The 25039-nt window shown below is 35.9% G+C and overlaps 1 protein-coding gene across 3 annotated transcripts; it reads right to left on the bottom strand.

Annotated features, from left to right (window-relative positions):
• Positions 1 to 1706: 1706 nt before the first annotated feature.
• On the bottom strand, positions 1707 to 24583 carry LOC149811779 (uncharacterized). Of its 3 annotated transcripts, XM_089992549.1 has the most exons (7): positions 24445 to 24540; positions 4916 to 4959; positions 4730 to 4808; positions 3019 to 4604; positions 2814 to 2944; positions 2660 to 2738; positions 1707 to 2537 (listed from the first exon to the last, which is right to left on the bottom strand). In XM_089992549.1, the coding sequence occupies exons 4-7, from the start codon at positions 4595 to 4597 to the stop codon at positions 1969 to 1971; spliced, it is 2358 nt and encodes a 785-aa protein (XP_089848675.1). In that variant the 5' UTR covers positions 4598 to 4604; positions 4730 to 4808; positions 4916 to 4959; positions 24445 to 24540; the 3' UTR covers positions 1707 to 1968. The 3 variants fall into 3 exon arrangements, with proteins under 3 accessions (XP_089848675.1, XP_089848673.1, XP_089848674.1); XM_089992547.1 differs by lacking the exon at positions 4916 to 4959 and having other exon boundaries at positions 24445 to 24583; XM_089992548.1 differs by lacking the exon at positions 24445 to 24540 and having other exon boundaries at positions 4916 to 5020.
• Between the last annotated feature and the right edge of the window lie 456 nt (positions 24584 to 25039).

Here is a 25039-nt window from a genome sequence, read left to right as displayed (position 1 = left end):
TAAAAATTTCAAGAAATAGTCAACACTCCGGTACCAAGCAGACAGGGAATGATCATTAACAATACAAAGACTAGAGAATGAACACGATCTTTTTAATAAAATGTAACATTTGTCGTTAGAGTTGAAGCAACAAGTTTTGGAATTGTACACTAGTTTCCCTTCTTTTCTCATAAAATGATAAATGACAGGAAATATTTCCACAACAAAATTGTGACTTGAACTAACAGGAGAAGAAAAACATTAAACCAACATAATGTGGCTATAAGTTTCAGTACAACAGAACATAGTAAAACACATGCATGAATATGCGAAGACCTTTAAGTAGAAAAAAAAAAACATCAGAGTTAAGCAGTAGGGAAATATGAATCAAACAAGGGAATCTTCAAAAAATTAACCAAACACTCGTGATCCACAGCAATATTTGGATCCAGGTAAAGAAATAATAATAAATAAGACTCAAAAGATACATTGGTACAGGTGGTTATCAAATAAAACTCTAAACATACATTGATGCGTAAACAGATTTTCCAAGAACTTCAAAAAATCAATGGCATACATCGAATCAAACTTTAAAAAAAAATCAAGCTTTTACTGTAAACAACCCAATAAAAAAAGTTTTCCTTAATTCTTAATGTGTAAACAATGCTAAATAAATCTATTGGGCCTAATTAAATAAATAAAGCTTGCACCTGCAGCACGTTACTGTCAACAGCAGCAAATATTTATCACATACATATTGATATAATATGTGGTTACCTAATTTTAAACTAGCTATATTAAAGTCAGCATCGCTCAACTGGTTGAAATGACCAAAATACCTTAAAATCAATTAATATTTCTTAAAATATATGGGTACTTCAAAGGTAGAGTGAGTTTTTGGTTTTGGAGAGAAGTAAAAAGGCAAACATATTTTTCAAAATCTAATAATGTGCAATTTAATAATTTGAATTTAAAAAGTGAAAGTGCTTTTCAAGCTTACAGGGTCACATTCATGCCCAACCCAGCCCAATTATCCTGCCTAGTATGTCAACTGGTAGGATATGAGCTTCAATTTTATGCTGAACCTGACAAAACCTAGGTCTAAAGATGCTAAACTCATTCTGGCATTCACTAGGCAGCGCATTCCTAGTTGGGTAAACCCAAAAGCCCAACAGGCCAGGCTGAGCGAAGCCAGTTTGATGCCTAACACCTACAGAAGACAATTTTATATTTATAGGCTTCTGAGGGGATTACATGATTTGTTAAAGATTGAAAATAACACACATAACTATCCATTGGTTAAAGTCTGCAGACAGCCAGGAAACATAAATGTTCCCCAAGCAATCCAATATATCTTATGATCATAGGACAAAATAGATAGAAACAGGATAAAAGGTCATCAACAAAACAAAGAAAACATAACTGCAAAATTTTAAGTAGAAACACAAGATCATAATCTGATTCATGAAGAAGGTTTTTCCTTTTTAGACTTCAGAAGAAAGCTCAATCTTCTGGATGAATTGATTAAAACTACAAAAATTAAAATGTCATGCATCCATAAATAAAAATGCATACACCTTTAACACTGAATCAGTTTGTTCAGCATTCATGCTAGCACCAACAAGGGATTTTATTTAAGAGGGGCTAACTTCCACATAATGTTGTACAGATCTAGTATTTAGACGGGCACTGAAAATAAATATGTAAATCAGAAAAGCACTAATTCAGAAACTTGGACATTTCAATCTGACCAAAGCCATTGATTACATGTCCTTTTGATTTGCAAAAATAAAAAAGAAAGAAAAGAAACCCTCATAGATAATAGATATCAAAAGGTAAAAGAGAAGAGAAAACATAGGCTCGAAACTATTAGCAGTACCACATCCCTTAAAACATGAATATATGCCAATGATACATTAAATAATCAGACAACAACTCCAACATGTATAGCTTTTACAACCAAAACATGATACAGGTCACTCAAAAGAGTCAAAACCACGTGGGTTGACGAGGTAAATTCATATCACCCAGCTCATAGTCATAAGGAGGCTGGTAATATCCCTCATCCATGTCACCAGCAGGTTGCATCTCATAGGGCTCATCCTTGTTTCCACAATCTTCATCATCACTGTCATCATCATCATCACCAGAGCATATATACTCATCTTCATCATTCATATCCATATGAGTACCATGGCCAGATCCAGACCTATCAACCATGTCTAGTACATGTGATTGCTCATGTGAAAAAATTGAAGGTTCCCTTTCAACTAACCATTCTTCAGTAGGATCTTCATGAAATACATAATCTAAATTGATGGGATTATAATACTTAGAATCCTTATCAATCTGTCTTGCACGCAACCTTAAGTTATAATGCACATAAACCAACTTATCCAACTTTGTAGTTGTAAGCCTGTTCCTCCTCTTGGTATGGATCAAGTCGAACATACTACGGTTTCGTTCGCAGCCAGATGATGAGCATGTTTGGCTGAGGACTTTTATAGCAATGTCTCGCAATTCAGGACAGTCCATGCTGTATGTTTCCCACCAAATAGCTGAGAAGAACATGAATATTATTAACTTGAACTTTTTATAGCATCTGTTATGTAGCTCTTCTTAGAAAGAAAACATAACAAATCAGAGGTTATATGATGTTATATAAGATATCAAGGTATACCTGGATCCATTTTTTTTCTACTTCTAACAGCCAGATCACTCCCAAAATCTCCTAAGGCTTTGGAGTATTTGCTGACTGCCTAAAATTGGAAACAGAAGCTTATAGAAAATAGCTCATACAGTTCTCAAAAAAACAGTTAGTACTATACAGATACCTGATTCATTGCCTCTAATTGTGCATCTGGATCAGGTTGCAGCCTTTGAATGCACACCTGCAAACCTCGTATAATTTCTGGTTGCCTTGAAAAATCCTGATCATAGCGGATTGCAGGATTTAAATAATATCCTGTCAATTTTAAACAGTGTTAGACCAGAATATACTATAAATACACATGAAAATTTCACCAAATTTCAATATACCTGCAGCAAGAAGGGGATGATGAAGCAGAGCTCCCCATTTAGCATCAATAATTCTCCATATAGACCTGTAATATCTGCCCCCATTTGCATCTCTGATTGCAAGCTTCGCACGATCGATAGCATCATAGATATAGCCCATTGTGGGCTTGTCATCAGCATCAATAAGTCTGAGAACCTTCACAAGAGGTGCCGTACAACGGACTGCATATTCCACTTTATTCCAAAACTTGGGATCTGCCACCAATCCTTCAACTTGTTTACCTTCTTTTAACTTGGCAAAGTTTGATTGTCTCCATTCATCAGAGGCAAACATTTGAAACAATGCTGATCTTGCTGCATTTATACTCTCCAGTGTCGAATAACTAGCAGCAGATCTTCTTATGGCAGGTCGAATAAGATCTCTACCTTCTGTAAATCTCCGCATCACACTTAACACCCAAGCATGGTTGTAAATGAACCTTGTTATTTTCCTTCCCTTTTTTAAAGCATCAGAAACAGATCTCATGCTTGAAATTTCCTTAAGTATTTGATCTATGCAATATGCAGCACAAGGGGTCCAAAACATGTTTTTTCTCCTTTCCATCAGCATTGACCCAGCAACCGCATAATTAGCAGTATTCTCAGTGACAACTTGAATCACGTTTTTCTCTCCAACCTCATCAATGACATCATTAAGCAATTCAAACAGTAATTGTGAATCATTGATAATATGGGAAGCATCTACTGACCTCACAAAAACAATTCCTTTGGGGCAATAAGCAAGGAAGTTAATCAGTGTTCTCATACTATTATCTGTCCACCCATCCACCATTATTGAACAACCTGTTGTATTCCATGATAACTTAAGCTCTGATATGTAACCTTTACTGGTTTCTACTTCTTCATCTAAAAGTGGCCCACCAATCTCGTATGGAGATGGAGGTTTAATTCCAGATCCATACTGTGCAATAACATCAAACATAGGCTGGAAATATGGACTATTCGCTGAGTGGAAAGGAATGGCAGCATGATAGAAAAACTTTGAAATGGCCTTACACACCATTTTCCTCGCATCCTTAACTGAAGAGGCTTTTTGTTTTTGCTTTGAGGATTTCTGAATGATTGGATCTAAAGCGAGTGATGGCCGTGACGAGGAACCTACAGTTGGTCGAGTTCGCAATGCAACCAAAGTTGATGCACCATCATCACCCACTAATGCTTTCCCACGGTCTGCTCTAGCTGCAACATCATCTTCAAAAACAGATATTCCTGGATGTCTGGGTACTTCCATCCCTGTGTCATCACCATCATCTTTCAAAACAATGTCCAAGTTACCATTTTCTACAGCCTTCTCTGACGATTCTTGTTTCTGTTGCCTCTCTAATTTCTTTCCAGCTATATACTCTCTCATTTCCCTGCTGACTGCAGCAGGGACCCTATTGCATCCTTTACATTCACCTTTAAGTTTTGCAATATGCTGTTTAAAACGACTTATCCCACCATGTATTTCTCTTTGACAAAAATTGCAACGCACAAATGACCTATCTGTCTCAGAGATCCTTGAACAATACTGCCAACCTAGATCTTTTTGCCGTGTCATTATTAATCTATCAAAAATAAATTAAAAAGGTGACAATTATGAAGAAACAAAGCAAGTTAATATAGTAAAATATCGCAAACTAACATGTAATCTACATAAAACTAGAAACATGAGTTTTTCATAAAAACATACCCAAATTTCTTGTTTCCAGTATCTTGTTCCTCAAAATCTCCAATACTCAAATCCTCTTATTCATGTCAATCTGTTAAAACTGTTAAATAAACCAAAAAATATATAAATACAAGTAAAATGCATGTATAATATAGTCTGAAGTTTATATTTCTATAGATGGTAAAAATTAAAATCATATAATGATACCCAAAGGTTCTTCATCCAGCTTTGCTTTGAAACAAACTCCAGAGCTTGAGAATGTTTGAAATGCCACCAAGCATAGTGCAACGTAAGACACAGGTATCATAAAATGCAGAATGATGTTATGCTTCAAAATAAAAGAAGGAAAATAAGGATACCTTGAACCAAAATTCCTACGCATACTACCCCTTTTTCCCCAAGTTGTCACCTTTCACTAATATGTGAATAAGCAAAAATAAGAAAACTAAGAAGCCCCTTGCTTAATTCAAACAAAAGGATCAAGTTAATTTCACCATGAGAGTATTGTTGCATATTTTACCATCCAAAATGCAATTGTTTATGTGGTCTGATTTCTCAGTTACACAAAGTGCAAAAATATATTCTCTTTTAACAATCACATTGTGTACATGTGTGACTGAATGTGCACATTTAGAGGATTTTGAGAAGCTCCTTGAAAGTTGTTGATCTAATGATCCATCTTGACATAGTGAAAATAAACCAAATTGTCATAAATGCCAGATATAAATGAGTAGTTTTTTTACCTTAAAAATAAAATTAAGAAAAAAAATATGCTTTCATGCATGACTATTATATATGACAAATCATCTTCAGTATCTTGAAAGATGGGTCATGAGATGAATAGCTTTCAGATGGCTCCTCAAAATACTCAGTGTGCATCTTTACATTTTAGAATCTACATGGCTATGAGTATGTGTGCATATAATTGTGAGTTGCAAAACAAATACTTGGTGAATTGAAAGGCAAGGTTCATATACATAGAGAAACTATCTAGTAAAGTACAGAAAATCGATCAGAAGATATGTGCTAATAAATGGAAAAAGATAAAAAAAAAAGTATGTATTTAAATAAATATAAGATAGTAAAAAAAGAGGAGAAAAAAAGTCATACGATCAAAAACAATAGAGGGAGAAAAAAAACTAAGAGATCGGAACCAAGTGAAAATGAATATGAAAGGTCTTGGTTAAACATGATTTAAGTGAAGTTATAATTAAAGACAACTTGAGAATTTTTTAAAAAATTTCAAGTAGAACAAGAGAGAGAACGTCTAGTAATAAAGTAGAGTTGTAGTCTTGTAGAAATAAAGATACAGAAGATGAAGTGAAACAAAATATTAAGACTTAATGACATTCTCATCAAATTTTGGATCTTCATGGTACAGATGGGGATAAATAATTAGCAAAAGTATCCAACATTTTCTTTACAAGAAATATGTCACATTATTGATAAAGACTAATTTAGTTCATATATATATATATAGAGAGAGAGAGAGAAATGTGCAGCTTTCAGACCATTTATCTCCCAGACCTTCTCAAGCCCCTTTAAAAAACATACTTGCATGTGTTTTTTGGTTAATCTAACCCCATAGATGTGGTCTCCATGCTTTATTTAGTTGAAAACATGTATCAGTTTAAACATTTTTCATGTTTAGATGTGTTTTTAGGTCAACAAAAAAAATCAGCAGGTAATATTACACCAAAACTTGATTAACTAAAAAACCAGAATTCTAGTTAAATTGATTCAATCTAAAACATGATTTTTAGTGAATAAGTAATGAAAAACATATCTACAGGTTTGGAATTAGCAAAAAAACACAAACAAGTATGTTCTTTAAAGGGGTCTGGGACGGTTTGGGAGATAAATGGTCTAGTATCCTTCAAGGTAATTTCTCGACGAGGATTTTTCTCATAGATATTTTCAGAAAGTGGTTTTGCTTGGGAAAATCTCGGAAGCTTTAAAAATTGAAAAAATATAAATAATAATAAGAAAGATAAGAAAATGATATGTTTCTTTATTATTTTTCCTGCAAAAATATAAAGAAATAAGTTTTAAAAGTTTTTAAAATACAAAAGAAACAAAATTAGAAAAACTACTTAAAATATACAGAAATAAGAATTTTTTTAAAAATATCATGATAATGTTGCAATATTATCGTGATATTTTCATTTTAACAATATTTTGAAAATATCATGATATTTTGCCAATATTATCAGACTATCTCAAAATGACTATAATATATATAAATGCATGATATTTCCTAGTCATTTGTATGTACAAGAGCCTCATTTATTTCCTTTTTTCACTTTTTTTTGTTGTTTTTCATGAATCTAACATGACAAGTGTGATCTACTTGTTTTGTTTAGTGGAAATCAACACTTAGACTATCAGATGGTGACATATAAGCATGATTTTGGAGGGCTTCAAAAATCAATGGCCCACAATGTGTGACATTTCCATGACACCTAAGATTGTGTTTTTAGGTTGAAAAAAAACAATCCCAATGTGAAAGACCACAAGTCAAATATGCAAAATGAAATATGTGAAATAGGTTTTTTGGTGTTTTCTTTAAATCTTGACCATATAGATATGAGCTACGTGCTTCATTTTATAGGGTTTGGTTCTTGCATTGTTGAATTAGAGTTTAAAAAATCAACAGTCCAAAAACTTCACAACTCTTGGAGGCTCAAAAGATCTTTTTGTAGAAAAAACATGATCCAGGTGTCTAATTCCTGGCAAATCGACCATACCGAACACATCTGCAAGGTCAGAATCACCACAAAAAGTGCTGGAAAAACCATTACGACCCATTTTGCATGTTCCCGTTACTATATATACATATAATCAGCATTTTTGGGTATAATGTGTTTGCCTTAGAGGTGTCAACGGGTTGGGTTTGACCTGGACCCAACCCGTACCATACCTTGTAAGGTCAGGGTTTGGTGATAAATAAGGTCAGGTCGGACCCAAAGGGTCTAATTAATATATGGATCCGAGTATGGTTTGTGAAATTTCAAACCAGACCCGGGGCTGACAAGAGTTTCGACCAGTGTTGTGAAAAGAGTTGAGGCATAGTGAGGCGCTCCACCAAAAACTGAGGCGAGGTGTAAAGCGTAAGCCTCAAAAAAAAATTTGAAAACTTTACAAAATTTATAAAAAAAAATCTAAAAATACAAATAAATAAAGAAATGCTTTATTGATGAAGTAACCAAATAAGAAATAGAAAATCTCAAATAAGTACTAAAAAATATGAGATTAACATATAAAAGTAACTAAAAAACTGATTAAATAACTGGAAAACTAATTATATAATTGAAAAAATATAATGTCCTATAAAGCAACAACCAATAAACAATAGAAAATCTCAAATAAGTACTAATGAGATTAACCTATAAAAGTTAAAAAAATATGAGATTAACATATAAAAAGTAAAGAAACTACTAATTAAATATAACATGTAATTAAACCATCTTCTTCTTCTTCTTCTTCAATGGCTTTCTTTTTTTCATGCCTTAGGCTGGCGCCTTTTGCGCTTCAAGGTGCATTTTTAATAACACTGGTTCCAACTAAGAACCGCAATTTTTCAATGTTAAAAAGATAAAAATATATTATTTTATCGAGTATAGTCCGAGTTTGGTTCATGGAATCCTTATAGGATCTGGGTATGGTTTCTGACTTTCTATTATGGTGAGTCTGATTAGACCCGGGTCTGAACCTGGTACCATCATCTCAAATCAAGTCTGGGTTTGGTTTCACCTGGGTCTAAACCAAACCAAACCCGTTGAGACACACCCAGTTTGCCTCACCATGAGGTGCACCTTAAGGGTGGGGAGTCCTTTTGTAAGAAGATGAAGCCCACAAACAAAGCTTCAAATGAGGCTTACAAAAGATCTCTCTCAATGAACACAATGGTTCATTCAACACACTCACAATAACCGAAATACTCAAAAGAGTATACACAACAAGAGAGGGAAAAATTATATATCATTTAAGTGGGAAAACCCACACTCAAGAAAGTTAATATTACAAGAGGGAATAGCCCCATATTTATAGAGCATAAAGGAAAGAGCTGGAGAGAGTTGTTGGGCTCCCAATGGCTCTAATTAGAGCCATTGGGAGCCCAACAACTCCAATAGTACATGTTGTTTTTTTACTATGGTCAAAAAGTAACATGTCCTAAATTGTCCAAATTAAAAACCTAGCCTAATTCTAACTAGTTTCTAACTAAACTAAAAAAGATAACTAAACTACAAATACATTACATATGAATATTACATTTTTTAACACCCCCCCTCAAATTTACGGTTGGATAACCGAAAGTTTGTCCAAGAGAAAGTGAAATCTAAGAGCAGCGAGAGGTTTGGTAAAGAAATTTGTCAGTTGATATTCTGAGGAAATATATGGTAGATCAATGGTGTCATGTAGGAACTCTTCTCGTACGTAATGACAATCCATTTCAATATGCTTGGTGCGTTCATGGAATGTCCGGTTGCTGGCAATATAAATAGAGCTTTTGTTGTCGCAGCACAGTCTTGATGTTCCTGTACTTTCAACACCCATGTCATGAAGCAAACACCTTAGCCATACTACTTCTATAATAGTTGTAGTCATTGCCCTGTATTCAGCTTCAGTTGACGAGAGAGAGACTTTTTGTTGCTTCTTACACCTCCACAAAATCAGTGATTCACCTAAAAATACACAAAACCCAGTAGTTGAGTATCGATCATTAGGATCACTGCCCCAATCTGCATCAATATAAGCAGTCAAATCAAAGGAAGAATAAGAAGACAAAAAAAGTCCTCGAAAAATTGAAGTTTTGATATATCGAATAATGCATTAAACGGCTCTCATATGAACAATGATAGGAGCATGCTGAAATTGACTCGTTGTGCGGACGGCATGTGCAATATCAGGTCTGGTAATAGAGAGGTAAGACAGTGTTCCAACAAGTTGTCTGTAAGGTGTTGGATTTTCAAGTAATTCTTCATCATCGATCTTCATTTTGATGTTTATAATTTCAGGAGTGTCAACCTGCTTTTCGTCTGTGATACCAGACCTGTCAACAATTTCCAAGGCAAATTTAGATTGAGTTAGCAAATAACCTCTAGAAGAATAAGCAACTTCTATACTAAGAAAAAAATTTAGAAAACCCAAATCACTCATTTCGAAATGTGTTATGAGAAATTTTTTAATGTTATTAACTCCCTGCTTGTCACTTCCAGTAATGATCATGTCGTCTACATAGAGAAAAAGAATGATGATACCTGCATTAAAATTCTTAACAAATAACGTTGTGTCGGTAAAACAAAATTGAAAACCAAAATCAATCATAACTTGGCTAAATCTATCATACCAAGCTTTTGGGGCTTGCTTAAGCCCATATAAAACTTTGTTTAATCAAAGAGCCTTTCCTTTAAGAATGTCAATACCATATGGTGTTCCATATATAATTCTTCTACTAGATTTCCATTAAGGAACGTGTTTTTAACATCCATTTGGTATATATGTCATTTCTTTGAAGATGCTAGAGCTATCAAGATCCTAGTTGTGGTCATTCTATCAACCAGAGCAAATGTTTCTGCATAGTCTATTTTATATTCTTGGGAATAGCCTTTGGTAATTAAACGAGTCATAAACATTTCAAGAGTGTCATCACTCTTGGTTTTCGCTTTGTACACCCACCTACATCTGATAGGCTTTTTTCCTGATGGAAGATACTAGATAGTCCAAGTATTTGCTTTTTCTAAGGCTCTTAATTCTACTGTCATTGCTTCGACCCATTCAGATTGATCTTTTGTTGTATCATAGTTAGAGGGTTCTACATAGGAGTGCATCAAAGCAATATAGGCTTGATACTTTAGTGAAAAAGACTCGTATGACACAAATTTTTCGAGAGCTTTAGAGACTCTCGATGACTTTCTAGTGGATACTTGTTCCTATTCTTTAGTGTATTTTTCGAGAGCATAAGGTTTCTCTAAATTACCTCGCCTAGAGTACTGAATGCAATTAGAAGGGTCACTAAAAAATTCTAGATTTGTCATATTAAGTTGTTCTCCATGACTTTTTTCTATAGCATCTTCAGCAATTTCTGGAACTATATCTAATAAGAAAGAATATTCATCTATTTTTTTAGAATTTATATTTTCAAAAAAACTTTCTTTTTCCAAGAAGGATACATTCCTTGAAATGTATAATTTTCTTGTTTTGAGATCAAAGCATCTATAGCCTTTTTGATGATTTGCATACTCTAAAAAGGCACATGAAATAGTACGAGAAGAGAATTTATCATTTTTGTTCGAAAAAACAAAGCATTTGTGCCCAAAAACTCTTAACCTGGAGTAATCTAGGATTTGTTTAAAAAGTTTTTCAACAAGAGATATGTGGTTTAAGGAAGATGATGGCATCCGGTTGATAAGATAAATTGTGATTAATGTGGCTTCGGCCCAAAAACCTTTGGTACTTGATGTGTAATAAGTAGGGTTCTTGTTGTTTCTATGATGTGCCTATGCTTTCTTTCTGCTAACCTGTTTTGTTGAGGGGTATAAGGGCATGATTTTTTATGTATAATGCCATGCAAGTTTAAGTAATCCTTAAATTCTTTAGATAAAAATTCTCCCCTTAAATTAAGGCAAAAAATTGAAATGTCATCTTTGAATTGATTTTTAACTATGTCACAGGGACTCGGCAAAACAGATGCCGCACCCGCGTCGACGCGACGCGACGCGACGCGGGATCGCGTGCGGGTGTGGCACCGGGTGCGGTCAACACGACCCTGGGTGCGGTCAACGCACCCAGGGTCATTTTTGTCCACATTTTTTGGGCGAAAAAAAAAATTTTCCCCCGATGAAAAGGAGGAGGATTAGGGCAAAATTTTTTTTTGCCCTAATCTCTCCTCTCTCTCCCCCTGAGCTCGAGCTCTCCCATCGCCGCCCCAGCTCCGCCGCCCCCAGCTCCGCCTCCCAGACTCCTCCTCTCGGCTCCTCCTCTCGGCTCGCAGGTATGTCTCTCACTCTCTTCTTGGGTTGGCTGGGGAGGGGCCGAGCACCCCCCCCCCCCCTCTCGGTCTCTTGTTGGGTCGGCAGGGGAGGGGCTGAGCCTCCCCTGCTCCCTCGTTTTTCGGCATGTAATTTAGTTCTTTTATGCAATACTTATTTGATTGATATTTAGGTCGATTTATGTAATTGCTTTACTTATTTGATTGATAATTTGATATTTAGGTTGATATACTGCATGCATGATGAATCATATTATGAGTTTATGATAATGTTTACTATTAAATGTTAAACTGTTAAAACTTCAAAATTATATATATATATATATATATAATTTTTTTTTTACATTTTTGCCCCTGCCGCACCCCCGCACCCACACCCGCACCCGCTCCCGCACCCGCACCCATGTGACATAGATTTTTAACTAACTGATAAAATATTTGAAAGTGTGAAAAGACTTCAGATTTGTGTTTAAGAAAATAGATCCAAGTATGTTTTGTGAAATCATCTACAAAAATTACATAATAAATAAAGCCACCTTCGGAGCTAATAGGTGTGGGGCCCCATACATCTGAGTGTATTAATTCTAGTGGTCTAGAAGAGACAAAGGTTCTTTCTTGAAACGGTAGTCTTTTCATTTTTCCCATAATACGTTTTTCACATTTAAAAGTTTTAAAATTACAAAAAAATTCCATCTTTGGAAATAACTGGAGCTTGGATACACTAGGATGTCCAAGTCTCCTGTGCCACAAGTCTAAGTCAACCTTTTGAACATTACAACACAATGTATTCTTAGGTATGTCCAAAAAATTCATGTAGTATAAGCCGCCTTCTCTATGACCTTCCTCAATCAACTTCCCTGACTGATGATTCTGCACTCAACATTCACGAGAGGATAAGAAAACATTACATCCATGGTCAGTTAATTGTGAAACAGATAAAAGATTTAGATTTAGTTTAGAAATATATCTAACTTAAGGAATACAAAACCTTTTTGAGTTTTCGAAATTCTCAATTCCTTTAATTTCAAGAGATGTTCCATTAGCAGTAAACACATTTGACCCATTTAAGTTATGATATTTAGATAAGACATTAATATTTGGGGTCATATGAAAAGAAGCACCTGAGTCAAGAAGCCAAAGAGATTTACCTGAATCTGAGGTACTAATGGAGGAGACTGTGGCTCCAGTAGAGGACGACGCTCCCTTGAGCAGTGGTTGAAGTGCCTCCACTAGTTGTGCTAGAGACATGCTTTCAATGAAAGATTCATTGGATTCTTGCAGAGGTCCGACAGAGGCAGCCTTCTTTTCATATGGTTTCTTCAGTTTTGGACAGTAAGTTTTTACATATCCTGGCTCACGACAGTAGTAACAAATCACTTTTCTCTTCTCAAAATCATTTCCGTTATTCGTTTTTCCATAGTTTGGAGGTTTGTAGGTGCGAACATGATTCTCCGGTCTAGATACGGCTAGAACCGAGTCATCACTTTTGGCAATTCTACTTTTGAGCCGATTTTCCTCCATGCTTAATTCTTTTATAGTATCCTCTATTGAGGGAACCTTTCCTCGATGAAGAAGAATGGATTTAGTAGCTTCAAAATCCGATCTTAGACCATTGACAAATTGAAAAAAGTGTTTTGCATTCATTTGATTTTGGTGCAGTTTGATGTCTTGTGGGCAATGCAACTTTGATTCGAAAAGAGCCAACTCTTCCCACAATTTGGACAAACTATTATAGTATTCTCTAATGCTTTTGTCCCATTAAAACATATTTCGAACTTGATGTTGCAAATTGAACATATGTGCAATGTCTTTAAGAGAGTACATTCTCTTAAGATAGTCCCACGCATTATTTGCATGTTCAAACTTTGCAAAACTTGAACATTTTTTTATGTCCACGCTACTTATGAGCCAAGACATAATCTTAACGTGTCCCATCCTCCCTTCTTTCCATTTTTTCTCGCAAGTGGTAATAACTTTAGTCTTTTCTACCTCCGTGAGAGGTATTTCTTTCTCACCTTCGATCTTTGTGAGGATTAGTTTAGGTTCCAAGTCGGTTCCATTTACTAATCCCCACAACCCCTTTCCCAATATTAGGTGTTTCATGACTGAAGCCCATGTGACGTAGTTTGAATCATTAAGCTTGATAGGTTTAATGGTGATGTTATCATTGTCATCCATTTTACAAGGCTTAAAAAAGAAGAAGAATAAAGAAGAAAATAACAAGAGTTGAGAAGAGAGATATACTCTACCATGAATGGTAGATGCAAGCACACCTTCAAGCTTTGATTAAACACCCTTTTATATATACTTGAGGAAGAACGTCTCTTCTTCTCCAAAACTAGAGTAGCACGCTTCCCAATGCACCAAGATAAATAGCTTGATCACAACCGTAGCTCTGATACCATGTAAGAAGATGAAGCCCACAAACGAAGCTTCAAATGAGGCTCACAAAAGATCTCTCTAAATGAACACAATGGTTCATTCAACACACTCACAATAACCGAAATACTCAAAAGAGTATACACACCAAGAGAGGGAAAAATTATAAATCATTTAAGTGGGAAAACCCACACTCAAGAGAGTTAATATTCCAAGGGGGAATAGGCCATATTTATAGAGCATAAAGGAAAGAGCTGGAGGGAGTTGTTGGGCTCCCAATGGCTCTAATTAGAGCCGTTGGGAGCCCAACGACTCCAATAGTATATGTTGCTTTTTGACTATGGTCAAAAGTAACATGTCCTAAATTGTCCAAATTAAAAACCTAGCCTAATTCTAGCTAGTTCCTAACTAAACTAAAAACGATAACTAAACTACAAATATATTACATATGAATATTACATTTTTTAACACCCCTATCCCCTCTTCTCCAACTAGCTACAACCACCCTCCTAAAGGTATGTCTCTCTCTCTCTCTTTCTTGATATATATATATATATATATATATATATATATATATATATATATGTATATCAGATCTAAGCTGGGTCTCACCCGACCTATACCATGTCGACATGAGTACCTAGGCACTCCAAGCATACCCGTTGTTACATAGTTTTCAAACATGTTAAATCTACTTTTTTCATTGGTCATTTAATTTGGTTGGATCTGCTTCCATTATCGTGAAGCCATCTTATGATTTAAATATTTGAAGCCCAAAAGCTTTTAGCACATTGTCTCCTTTCCGCATTACTCATGGTAGCAACGTTCTAGGCTTTAACTATGAAGATTCCAAGTTGTCCCAATTTTTCTGTTTACCTTTTCCTCATAGTTTTCCCAAGGCAGCTCTGGGATGCTGCATTGTGATACTGATATTCATTCCGTGCCTTCTAACAGCAAAACACCACATTACCCTCCATGCATATATGAAATTCTCATGCCTTCTAAAGGCAGAACACTGTAGTTCTGTCACTGTACATATGAAATTCTCACCCTACCTTTTTTATTAAACCAATAAAAAGGGAATAGTAACAAATGAAGATATACAAGAACATGAGAGGTTGCAACAAAGTAACCATATTATGGAAAAATAAAATATAACAGCAATTTTCTAGTGTCCACTGCATGCCCCAGTAATGCAAACCACTAGTGGAGTTTAATCTTTCACTATTCCAAGTGGCAAAAACAAAACTTTGCTTGATGCATGAAGAATTGCAAGCAAGTAGCCATGTCTTTTAAGTGCACATTCCTCTCTAATTAAAGACACCAGCAGGATGACATAATCCACCATCTCCAAACCTTTACCCAATTCTCCCAATGCTTCAAAGATCCTTTGGGGCCAACACATCAGGTCATTTTTATGGGCAAGACTTGGAGAAAATAAACTTCATATGTTCATACTGAAACAAGGTATGAGATTAATACAATTAATCTATGTAAGTTACACAATAATTTGCTAAATAATCCCTCTTTGGAGATTATGCAAAGTAAAGTGGTTAGACTTGATCTCAAGCAAATGATGTGGATCTTGGATTTGGTACCCATTGCTGAATTGTTTTATGTAGGACTCTATCTACCAAAGGTTCAACAAGTGCCCCACAGGAAGATTTAACCCAAATTTTTCCGAGGGGAGGTATTTTTCAATGTAGCTCAAAGTCTAACAACATGCATAACACATCAAAACATAAGTTCATGCCTTCATGGCCATCAAGAACTCTCCTCAAACCGACCCATGATGAGCTGAGGGGATAAGAAATGAGAACTAAATTAGAGATGGAAGCTTGCCACAAGAGTTAATTCACCTGCCCAAGAATCAAGCAAAGCTGGTCCCCACCTTAGCCACTACACCTTTGAAGAGCTAAGACAAAGGCCCACATGTGCTTCTATATGTAGATGAGATAAGTCAAAGCAAGATGCCAAAAGAGCAACCTAAAGATGAAGCAATGCAATCCCCCTCAATGGCGAGCATCAGAAGTGGATGAACAAAGCTCATACATAAGAGATTCAAGTTGTAAATCAGTTCTTTCTCATATCCAGGAAGGACAGTGCATAGCACTCAATGACCAAGATTTAGCAAGAAAACCTGTCACATGGATATGGTCGCAAGAATGGGACATAATGCGATTACGCTTGGTCCAACACAGGGAGTGTTAAAATGTAAAACTGTACATATATGTATATATAATAATATTATATTATTATATATATATATAAATACATTTTTTAATTTCTTTCTTTTCTGTATTTTTTTTCCTTTATTTTTATTTTTTGTCTTTATGTCATTTAGTTCAGTTTGAACTAGAATGACGGTTGCTAGTCAAGTCCTGTCCAGACTTGACTAGCAATAGAGCTGTTGGACTGACACAGTCCAACAGCTCTAAATAGAGCTGTTGGACTGTGCCCAACAGCTCTATTGAGTCCTCTTTCAGCTGTGTATATAAAGGGGTGCAGCCCCTCTTGTATTTTACTCCAATGCTTCTTAAGCAATTGGTTTTTCATATCAATAAAGAATACATTTTTATTTTTATTTTGTTTCCAGTTATACCCTTTTTAAGGGTTATGCTTTAGTGTCATTCTTGACACTTGCTCTTGTTAATCAAAGCTCGTGTTTCGAAGATCCCCATTTCATTTCATGGTATCAGAGCCGCGGAAGTACTAAATCTTGAGGAAAAGCTGCCTCGGTTTCCGTGCCCGTTTGCAAAAGTGTTCGCCACTTGAAGAGAAGTGTTTTATCACTTCATTGGAAAAGATTTCACATCTTGTTGTATTGTTTTTTTTTTCTTTCTTTCTCATTTTCCTTCTTGTTTCTCTTCTATCCCTATTCTTTCTCTCCTTGTAATCGATGGATGACAATGATAAAGTCACCATCATGCCTATGAAACTAAGCGATACGAACTATGTAACATGGGCTTCAATCATGAAGCACCATATATGGGGAAAAGGCTTATGGGGGATTGTGGATGGTTCCGATTCGGAACCTAAGCTATCTCTTACTAAAAAGGAGGGAGATAAAGACGTCCCTCTATCGGAAGAAGAGAAAATCAAGGCTATTGCCTCATACGAGAAGAAATGGAAAGAATGGAGAATATCTCATGCGAAGATAATGTCATGGCTTATCAATAGCGTTGACATTAAAAAATGCTCAAGTCTTGCCAAATTTGATCATGCCGATAAGGCATGGGAATACCTTAAGAATATGTATTCCCTTAAAGATATTGCACACGTGTGCAACCTCCAAGAAAAAGTTCGAATGATGACACAAGGAGACAAAACTATTCGTGAATATTACAATGGGTTGTCCGAACTTTGGGAAGAACTTTCCCTTTTAGAACCAAAGTGGCATTGTGCCGAAGACATCGAGCTTCGTCAGAAACAACTCGATGTTGAACATTTTTACCAGTTTATCACTGGATTAAGGCCGGAATTTGAAACCACTAAATCGGCCCTACTTCACCGGGGAAAAATTCTTTCTATTATTGAAACTATTGAAGAGTTAACAATGGAAGAAAATCGTCTCCGAAAAGGTTCTTCAAAAATTGAAGATGATTCCGTTTTAGCCGTGTCTAGACCAGGGAATCATGTTCGATCATATAGGCCTCCTCACTTTAACCGACAAAATGGTGACTATGATAAGAAGAAAGTTATTTGTCATCACTGTCATGAACCGGGACACTACAGGCCACAATGTCCCAAACTTAAGGAGCTGAGAGAAAAAAGAGCTGCAATTGCTGGATCGGAGCCTAAAGATCAGGATGCACCAGTTTCCCTGGCCCAACTAATGGAGATCCTTCAGCCTCTCATCAAAGGTGCCTCTTCCTCATCTGAAGCTTCAACCGGCGCAGCAGCCTCATCTTTTTCTGATTTAGGTAAAATTTCTTGGCTTCTTGACTTTGGTGCATCTTTTCATATGACCCCAAATAATCAAAGTCTATCCAAATGTGTTAAAAATAAAACAAGTGTGTCAAAGGTCTTTACTGCTGATGGGACTTCTCTTGAAATAGAAGGAATAGGAGATTTTGAAAAAATTTATAAAACAAAAAATTTTTTTATTCCAGAAATTAGACATGTTCCCAAATTAAATTTAAATCTTTTATCTGTATCTCAAATTTCTGATTATGGGTGTAATATTTCTTTTTCTTCTCATGGTTGTTGGGTACAGGATCGCCAGTCAGGCAAGCTGATTGGGGAAGGCCATAGAGAAGGAGGACTCTATTACATGGATTTTTTGGAAATGCCGAAGAAAGCTTTTTGTTATAATATTCAAAAAATAGAGTTGGAACTGTGGCATAAGAGACTTGGTCACCCACATATAGCCAAAATCCAACATTTTCCAAATCTAGGGAAATTTTGTAACTCTGAATCATTTGATTGTAAAGATTGTATTCTCGGCAAAATGAAAAGATTACCATTTCAGAACAGAACCTTTTTCTCTTCAAGACCACTTGAATTAATACACTCGGATGTTTGGGGTCCTGCACCAGTAATTTCTAAAGGAGGATTTGTTTACTATGTTATTTTTGTCGATGATTTCTCCCGACATACGTGGATGTACTTTCTCAAACATAAGTCTGAAGTATTTTCATACTTTCAAACTTTTCATAATATGGTTAAAACAAATTTCAAAATGATATTACTATTTTTCGCACAGATTCAGGGGGAGAGTTTTTATCCACAGATTTTCAAAATTATCTTAAATTGCATGGCATCACACATCAAAGATCTTGTCCTTATACACCTCAACAAAATGGACTGGCAGAACGAAAACATCGCCATATTATAGAAACCACTAGAACTTTATTAATAGCAAATCAAGTCCCTAAAGACTTTTGGGCAGAAGCTGCCTTAACTGCCACCTATCTCATTAATAGGATGCCATCTTCTTCGTTACAAAATATCACTCCCATTGAAAAACTTATGAACATTTCTCCAGACTACTCTAGATTAAGAATATTTGGGTGCAAATGTTTCATATTTACTGACAAAAATGATAAACTTTCCCCTCGTGCGATTCCCTGTGCCTTTTTAGGATATGCTGAAAACCAGAAAGGTTATAGATGTTTTGACTTCAAAAATAATAAACTATATGTGTCTAGAAATGTTTCCTTTCTTGAAAAGGAGAGCTTCTTTGATTTTAGAAAATTAAAAGACGTCACTGAGTACTCCTTTTTGCTAGATCTAACATCAACATCTGAAGAATATGACCTTGATTGTAACTTTGATGATGATCCAAGAATTATTGATCTTAATGTTGAAAATGAAGAAGTTCATAGAGATACTAGTATTCAATATTCCAGGCGACAAGAGTCTAATACTCCATGTGCACTTGAGAAATATTCTAACATTCCAACTAGACAATCATCCCGAATCTCGAGGCCTCCAGAAAAGTTTGTATCATACGAGTCTTTCTCACCCACATATAGGGCAGTTATTGCATTAATTCACTCATATGAAGAACCATCCACATATTTTCAAGCAAAAAATGATATCAAATGGATAGAAGCCATGAAAGTTGAATTAGATGCACTTGAAAAGGCTTCTACATGGAATATTCAAGATCTTCCTCCAGGGAAGAAAACTATAGGATGTCGATGGGTTTATAAAATTAAAACCAAGAGTGATGGTACTCTTGAAAGATATAAAGCCCGTTTAGTAGCCAAAGGTTATGCCCAAGAATATGGGATTGATTATGAAGAAACCTTTGCTCTGGTGGCTCGTATGACTACTGTCCGAACCTTAATTGCCTTAGCTTCTATCAAAAAATGGTCTATTTTTCAAATGGATGTCAAAAATGCTTTTTTAAATGGAAAGCTAGTTGAAGAAGTATATATGGAACCCCCTCCTGGTCTAAGTATTCCTAAGGGTAAAGTCCTTCGCTTAGAAAAAGCTCTTTATGGACTTAAACAAGCACCAAAAGCTTGGTATGATAGGTTTAGTCGTGTTATGATTGATATTCGTTTTCAATTCTGTTTAACTGACACTGCTTTGTTTATTAAGAATTCTGATGCAGGGATCATTGTGCTTCTTCTCTATGTGGATGATATGATCATCACCGGAAGCGATAAACAGGGAGTTGAAACAATCAAAACACTTCTTAAATCTCATTTTGAAATGACTGATTTGGGCTTGTTGAGATATTTTTTAGGCATTGAAGTTGCTTATTCTCCTAGAGGATATTTATTATCTCAGACTAAATTTGCTTTTGATATTGTTTTCAGGTCTGGTATTACTGATGATAAGAAAGTTGACACTCCAGAAGTTGTTAATGTTAAAATGAAGATTGATGATGGAGAACTTCTTGCAGACCCTACTCCTTACAGACAGCTTGTCGGGGCACTTTCCTATCTATCCATTACCAGACCAGATATAGCACATGCTGTAGATACAGCAAGTCAATTTCAACATGCTCCTACTTCTGTTCATATGGGAGCAGTCATGCGTATTATCAGATACATCAAGTCCTCTCTTTCACGAGGACTTTTCTTATCTTCCTCCTCTTCTCTTGATTTAATTGCATATACTGATGCTGATTGGGGAGGTGATCCCAATAACAGACACTCAACCACTGGCTTTTGTGTCTTTTTAGGGGAATCATTAATCTCGTGGAGGTGTAAAAAGCAGCAGAAGGTATCTCTCTCATCCACCGAAGCTGAATACAGAGCCATGGCAACCACGACCATGGAAGTAGTTTGGCTCCGACGACTGCTTGCTGACATGGGAGTTGAAGCAACAAAGGCTTCACAAATGTGTTGTGACAACAAAAGTGCGATCTACATTGCCAGTAACAGAACATTCCACGAACGCACCAAACACATCGAAATGGATTGTCACTACGTCAGAGAGGAATATCTACACGGGATAATTGATCTGCCATATGTCACTTCAGAATATCAGTTAGCAGACCTCTTTACAAAGCCTCTCGCTGCTCCCCGATTTCACTTTCTCTTAGACAAACTTTCGCTCATTGTACCGTAAGTTTGAGGGGGAGTGTTAAAATGTAAAACTGTACATATATGTATATATAATAATATTATATTATTATATATATATATAAATACATTTTTTAATTTCTTTCTTTTCTGTATTTTTTTTCCTTTATTTTTATTTTTTGTCTTTATGTCATCTAGTTCAGTTTGAACTAGAATGACTGTTGCTAGTCAAGTCCTGTCCAGACTTGACTAGCAATAGAGCTGTTGGACTGACACAGTCCAACAGCTCTTAATAGAGCTGTTGGACTGACACATTCCAACAGCTCTAAATAGAGCTGTTGGACTGTGCCCAACAGCTCTATTGAGTCCTCTTTCAGCTGTGTATATAAAGAGGTGCAGCCCCTCTTGTATTTTACTCCAATGCTTCTTAAGCAATTGGTTTTTCATATCAATAAAGAATACATTTTTATTTTTATTTTGTTTCCAGTTATACCCTTTTTAAGGGTTATGCTTTAGTGTCATTCTTGACACTTGCTCTTGTTAATCAAAGCTCGTGTTTCGAAGATCCCCATTTCATTTCAGGGAGGAATAAGAATAATAAGATTATCATACGTAGTTCTCAAAAATTAGGATATGGGGATATGGCTGTACACATACACACAAATGTACATATATAATTCTTAACTTAAAGCAATAAAATATAAATATCATTTTGGTGAAAACTCTTGAACAACAATTCAAAATGACTATAGTTAAAAACATCAAATAATAAAACTAAGTTGAAATTGAAATGTTTGATGACAAATTTTTAAAAGCAAAAGAATGCAAGTGAAGACAATATAAGTAATCAAGATCATAGAAGGAAATAGATGAGTTAATGAAACAATGTTGACCGTGACCACCACAGATTTGCCTGTGGTCCATGAAGTGTAATGGTGTGTTCAAGCATCGTGTCATGTCGATAAGGGATACACATACTAGGTGAAGTGTCTGCATGACCTAGAAGAAAACACGTTCAATCAATTTCAGTAAAGCATCTATTGGATGGACCGAAGAGTGCCTTTGATTGCAAAGCTGAGACTTTTGATGAAATCATAAATAACTAGCAAATTTTTAATTTATGCATGGAGTAGAAGCACTCTCTTATTTGTTACTATAACCTGACCTTCATAAAATTTACCTGAATTATTATTGAATAGCTAAAGAAATTATCTGAAATCATGATCATGTCAGACAAACCTTTTGGTGTCAGGTTAAGTCCTTGACCCTCGTTTCATCTAATACAAGCTGGAGGCATTATTAAAGAATGTGTGCAGTAAACCCTCACCTTATAGCAAAATGTGCTGATATATTGACTAGCCTCATAGCTAGATTAAATGAACAAGTTGGAATGAGGCAGTGCAAATAAAGACCACACAGATACTTACTTTTTTAATCCTTACAGGAAACAACATCATGTAGTTATTCTAAATCTTGAGCACAGTTATTCAATATGTTTCATAACTTCTATGGGCATATAAATTTACTATATGTGCCTGTATGTGCATTTATGTATATAGAACTTCATGAGCACAAAGACACACTGGCCTTATAATATGAAGGTTGCATTTTTTGGCAATTCCTATGATTGACCGTGCAACAATTTTCTTCTATAGAAGCATAACATGACCATAAAATGTGTAATTTTGCTTACTGAAAGACTCCACAATCCCATCACTAGCATCAAGGAAAACGGTAATCCAACAGTAGGAACAATGACTGCTAAACCAAACAAAAATGTCCCGCTGGCAAGTTAATATGTAAGGCTGTGGATTCACATCGTGCTTCCCACCAGCATCATTGTCAAACTGTAAGATCTACCATTATTCACTAAGATAACACGAAAAGTCGAAGATGAGTATGATAAGGATCACTACAAGAAGGGGCTCAGAAAGCCAAAACAAAAAGATGCTTCCCCGATGGACTTACACATCCAGAATGAATTTTAATTTCTCAGTTAAGCTCCTTTTTAAGTTAATGAGATCGGTAAGAGTTTAGACCATGCATCCAGTCATCAAACACGGTTAATGACTCTCCTCTGACAGTACACCTGAAAGGCCACGCTCCATGACCTTCATAGTTACATAGTTTCCTAATTAACAAAGACAAAGGAGATCAAACCCCAGTTGCTCTAGCAGGATCAGCCTCTAGAAAGCTCGCTAGTTAATCAAGTACTATGCAAACCTAATGACCATTTACTAACCAACACTACATTTAACATCATATACATGATTCATGAAGAGATGAAAAAAATAAGTGTCGCATAACAACCTAACTACACCAAGAGTGGGAAAGACTCACTCCCTCAACTCTCAGATCCAAAACACAAAAAGTAGTTCTCTTTATGCTAAAACCCCCATTAAACCCATGTCAGAAATTCAACCAAAAAAGGAAAAAAAAAACAAAAACCAGACTTTGGCTTGACGGGCTTCTTCATATTATCATTAATGGTAAGATCTACCATTATTCACTAAGATAACACGAAAATTCGTAGATGAGTATGATAAGGATCACTACAAGAAGGGGCTCAGAAAGCCAAAACAAAAAGAAGCTTCCCAGATTGACTTACACATGCAAACTGAATTTTAATTTCTCAGTTAAGCTCCTTTTTAAGTTAATGAGATCGGTAAGAGTTTAGATCATGCATCCCATCATCAAACACGGTTAATGACTCTCTTCTGACTGTACACCTGAAAGGCCACGCTCCATGACCTTCATAGTTACATAGTTTCCTAATTAACAAAGACAAAGGAGATCAAACCCCAGTTGCTCTAGCAGGATCAGCCCCTAGAAAGCTCGCTCGTTAATCAAGTACTATCCAAACCTAATGACCATTTACTAACCAACACTAGATTTAACATCACATATGGGAAAGACTCACTCCCTCAACTCTTTGCTCCAAAACACAAAAAGTACTTCACTTTATGCTAAAACCCCCATTAAACCCATGTCCGAAATTCAACCAAAAAAGAAAAAAAAACGAAAACCAGACTTTGGCTTGACGGGCTTCCTCATATTATCCCCAAATATTAACAAAACCAAAAACACCATGATCTCAAAAGGCACAGAGCCAAAGAAAGAATCATCCTAACAGCAGAAAACCAAGTCCACCATCAAATCCACAGTCAACACCCCAACAAACCGAGAAACAACAATCACCCATCAAATTCCACAGTGGTCTCCCCCAAAACCACCTAAAAACGGCAGAATGCGCAAGATGGTGTTTTGGGCATCGCACAAAACCGAGAAAAAACCGCCACCAACAAAAAAAACGAACGCGGTTCTGAAGGGGGATACAAAAAAGAAGGATCGGTGAGAAGAGAGAGAAAGTGTAAGAACCGAACCGAAGATAGAGAGCGAATCCTCCTTGGGCATCTTGGAATTGGGTCGCTCGAGGGTCTAGTCGGAAGGGGCCGGCCTCCTCGCCCCCAGACCCTGGATCTCCATCAACGAATCGCCTCCACAGCTTCTCCAGAAACCCTTCAAACCGATATATCGGAGACGTCACAAGTCAACTCACCGATATATCCGATTTTTTACTCTTTCCTATTTTCTTAATAATTTTTTATTAAACATGGCGGAGAAAATCTTTTTTAATCCTGTCCGTTGATCTAAGTAGCATTCTTGGTCAATATTTCATTATCACAAGAAATAATATTTATATTAATATTAATATTTATATTTATATTATGTTTTCAAGAATCCGGACTCCAACCCCACCAGGGACCATTTGTGACTAAGACCGGATAGGGACATGCTCTAGTTTTGATACTTTTTGCCCAGTTTATGTTTGTTTTGATTTTTGGGTTTGCAGCACATATCTTAGCAAATTTATCATTGCTGTCATTTGTATGTTTGCTGTATAGATTTCCAATTTGTGAATGAAGTCCTTTACTTGGCCTACCACCACTTCCCCAAGTTGGGTTTGGTGATCACGTA

Source organism: Nuphar pumila, chromosome 17, assembly GCF_984573655.1.
Source record: "Nuphar pumila chromosome 17, dmNupPumi1.hap1.1, whole genome shotgun sequence".
In the NCBI taxonomy this organism is placed as follows: Eukaryota; Viridiplantae; Streptophyta; class Magnoliopsida; order Nymphaeales; family Nymphaeaceae; genus Nuphar; species Nuphar pumila.
The sequence above is the reverse complement of the archived record's forward strand: the minus strand, read 5'-3'. Positions and strand labels throughout refer to the sequence as shown.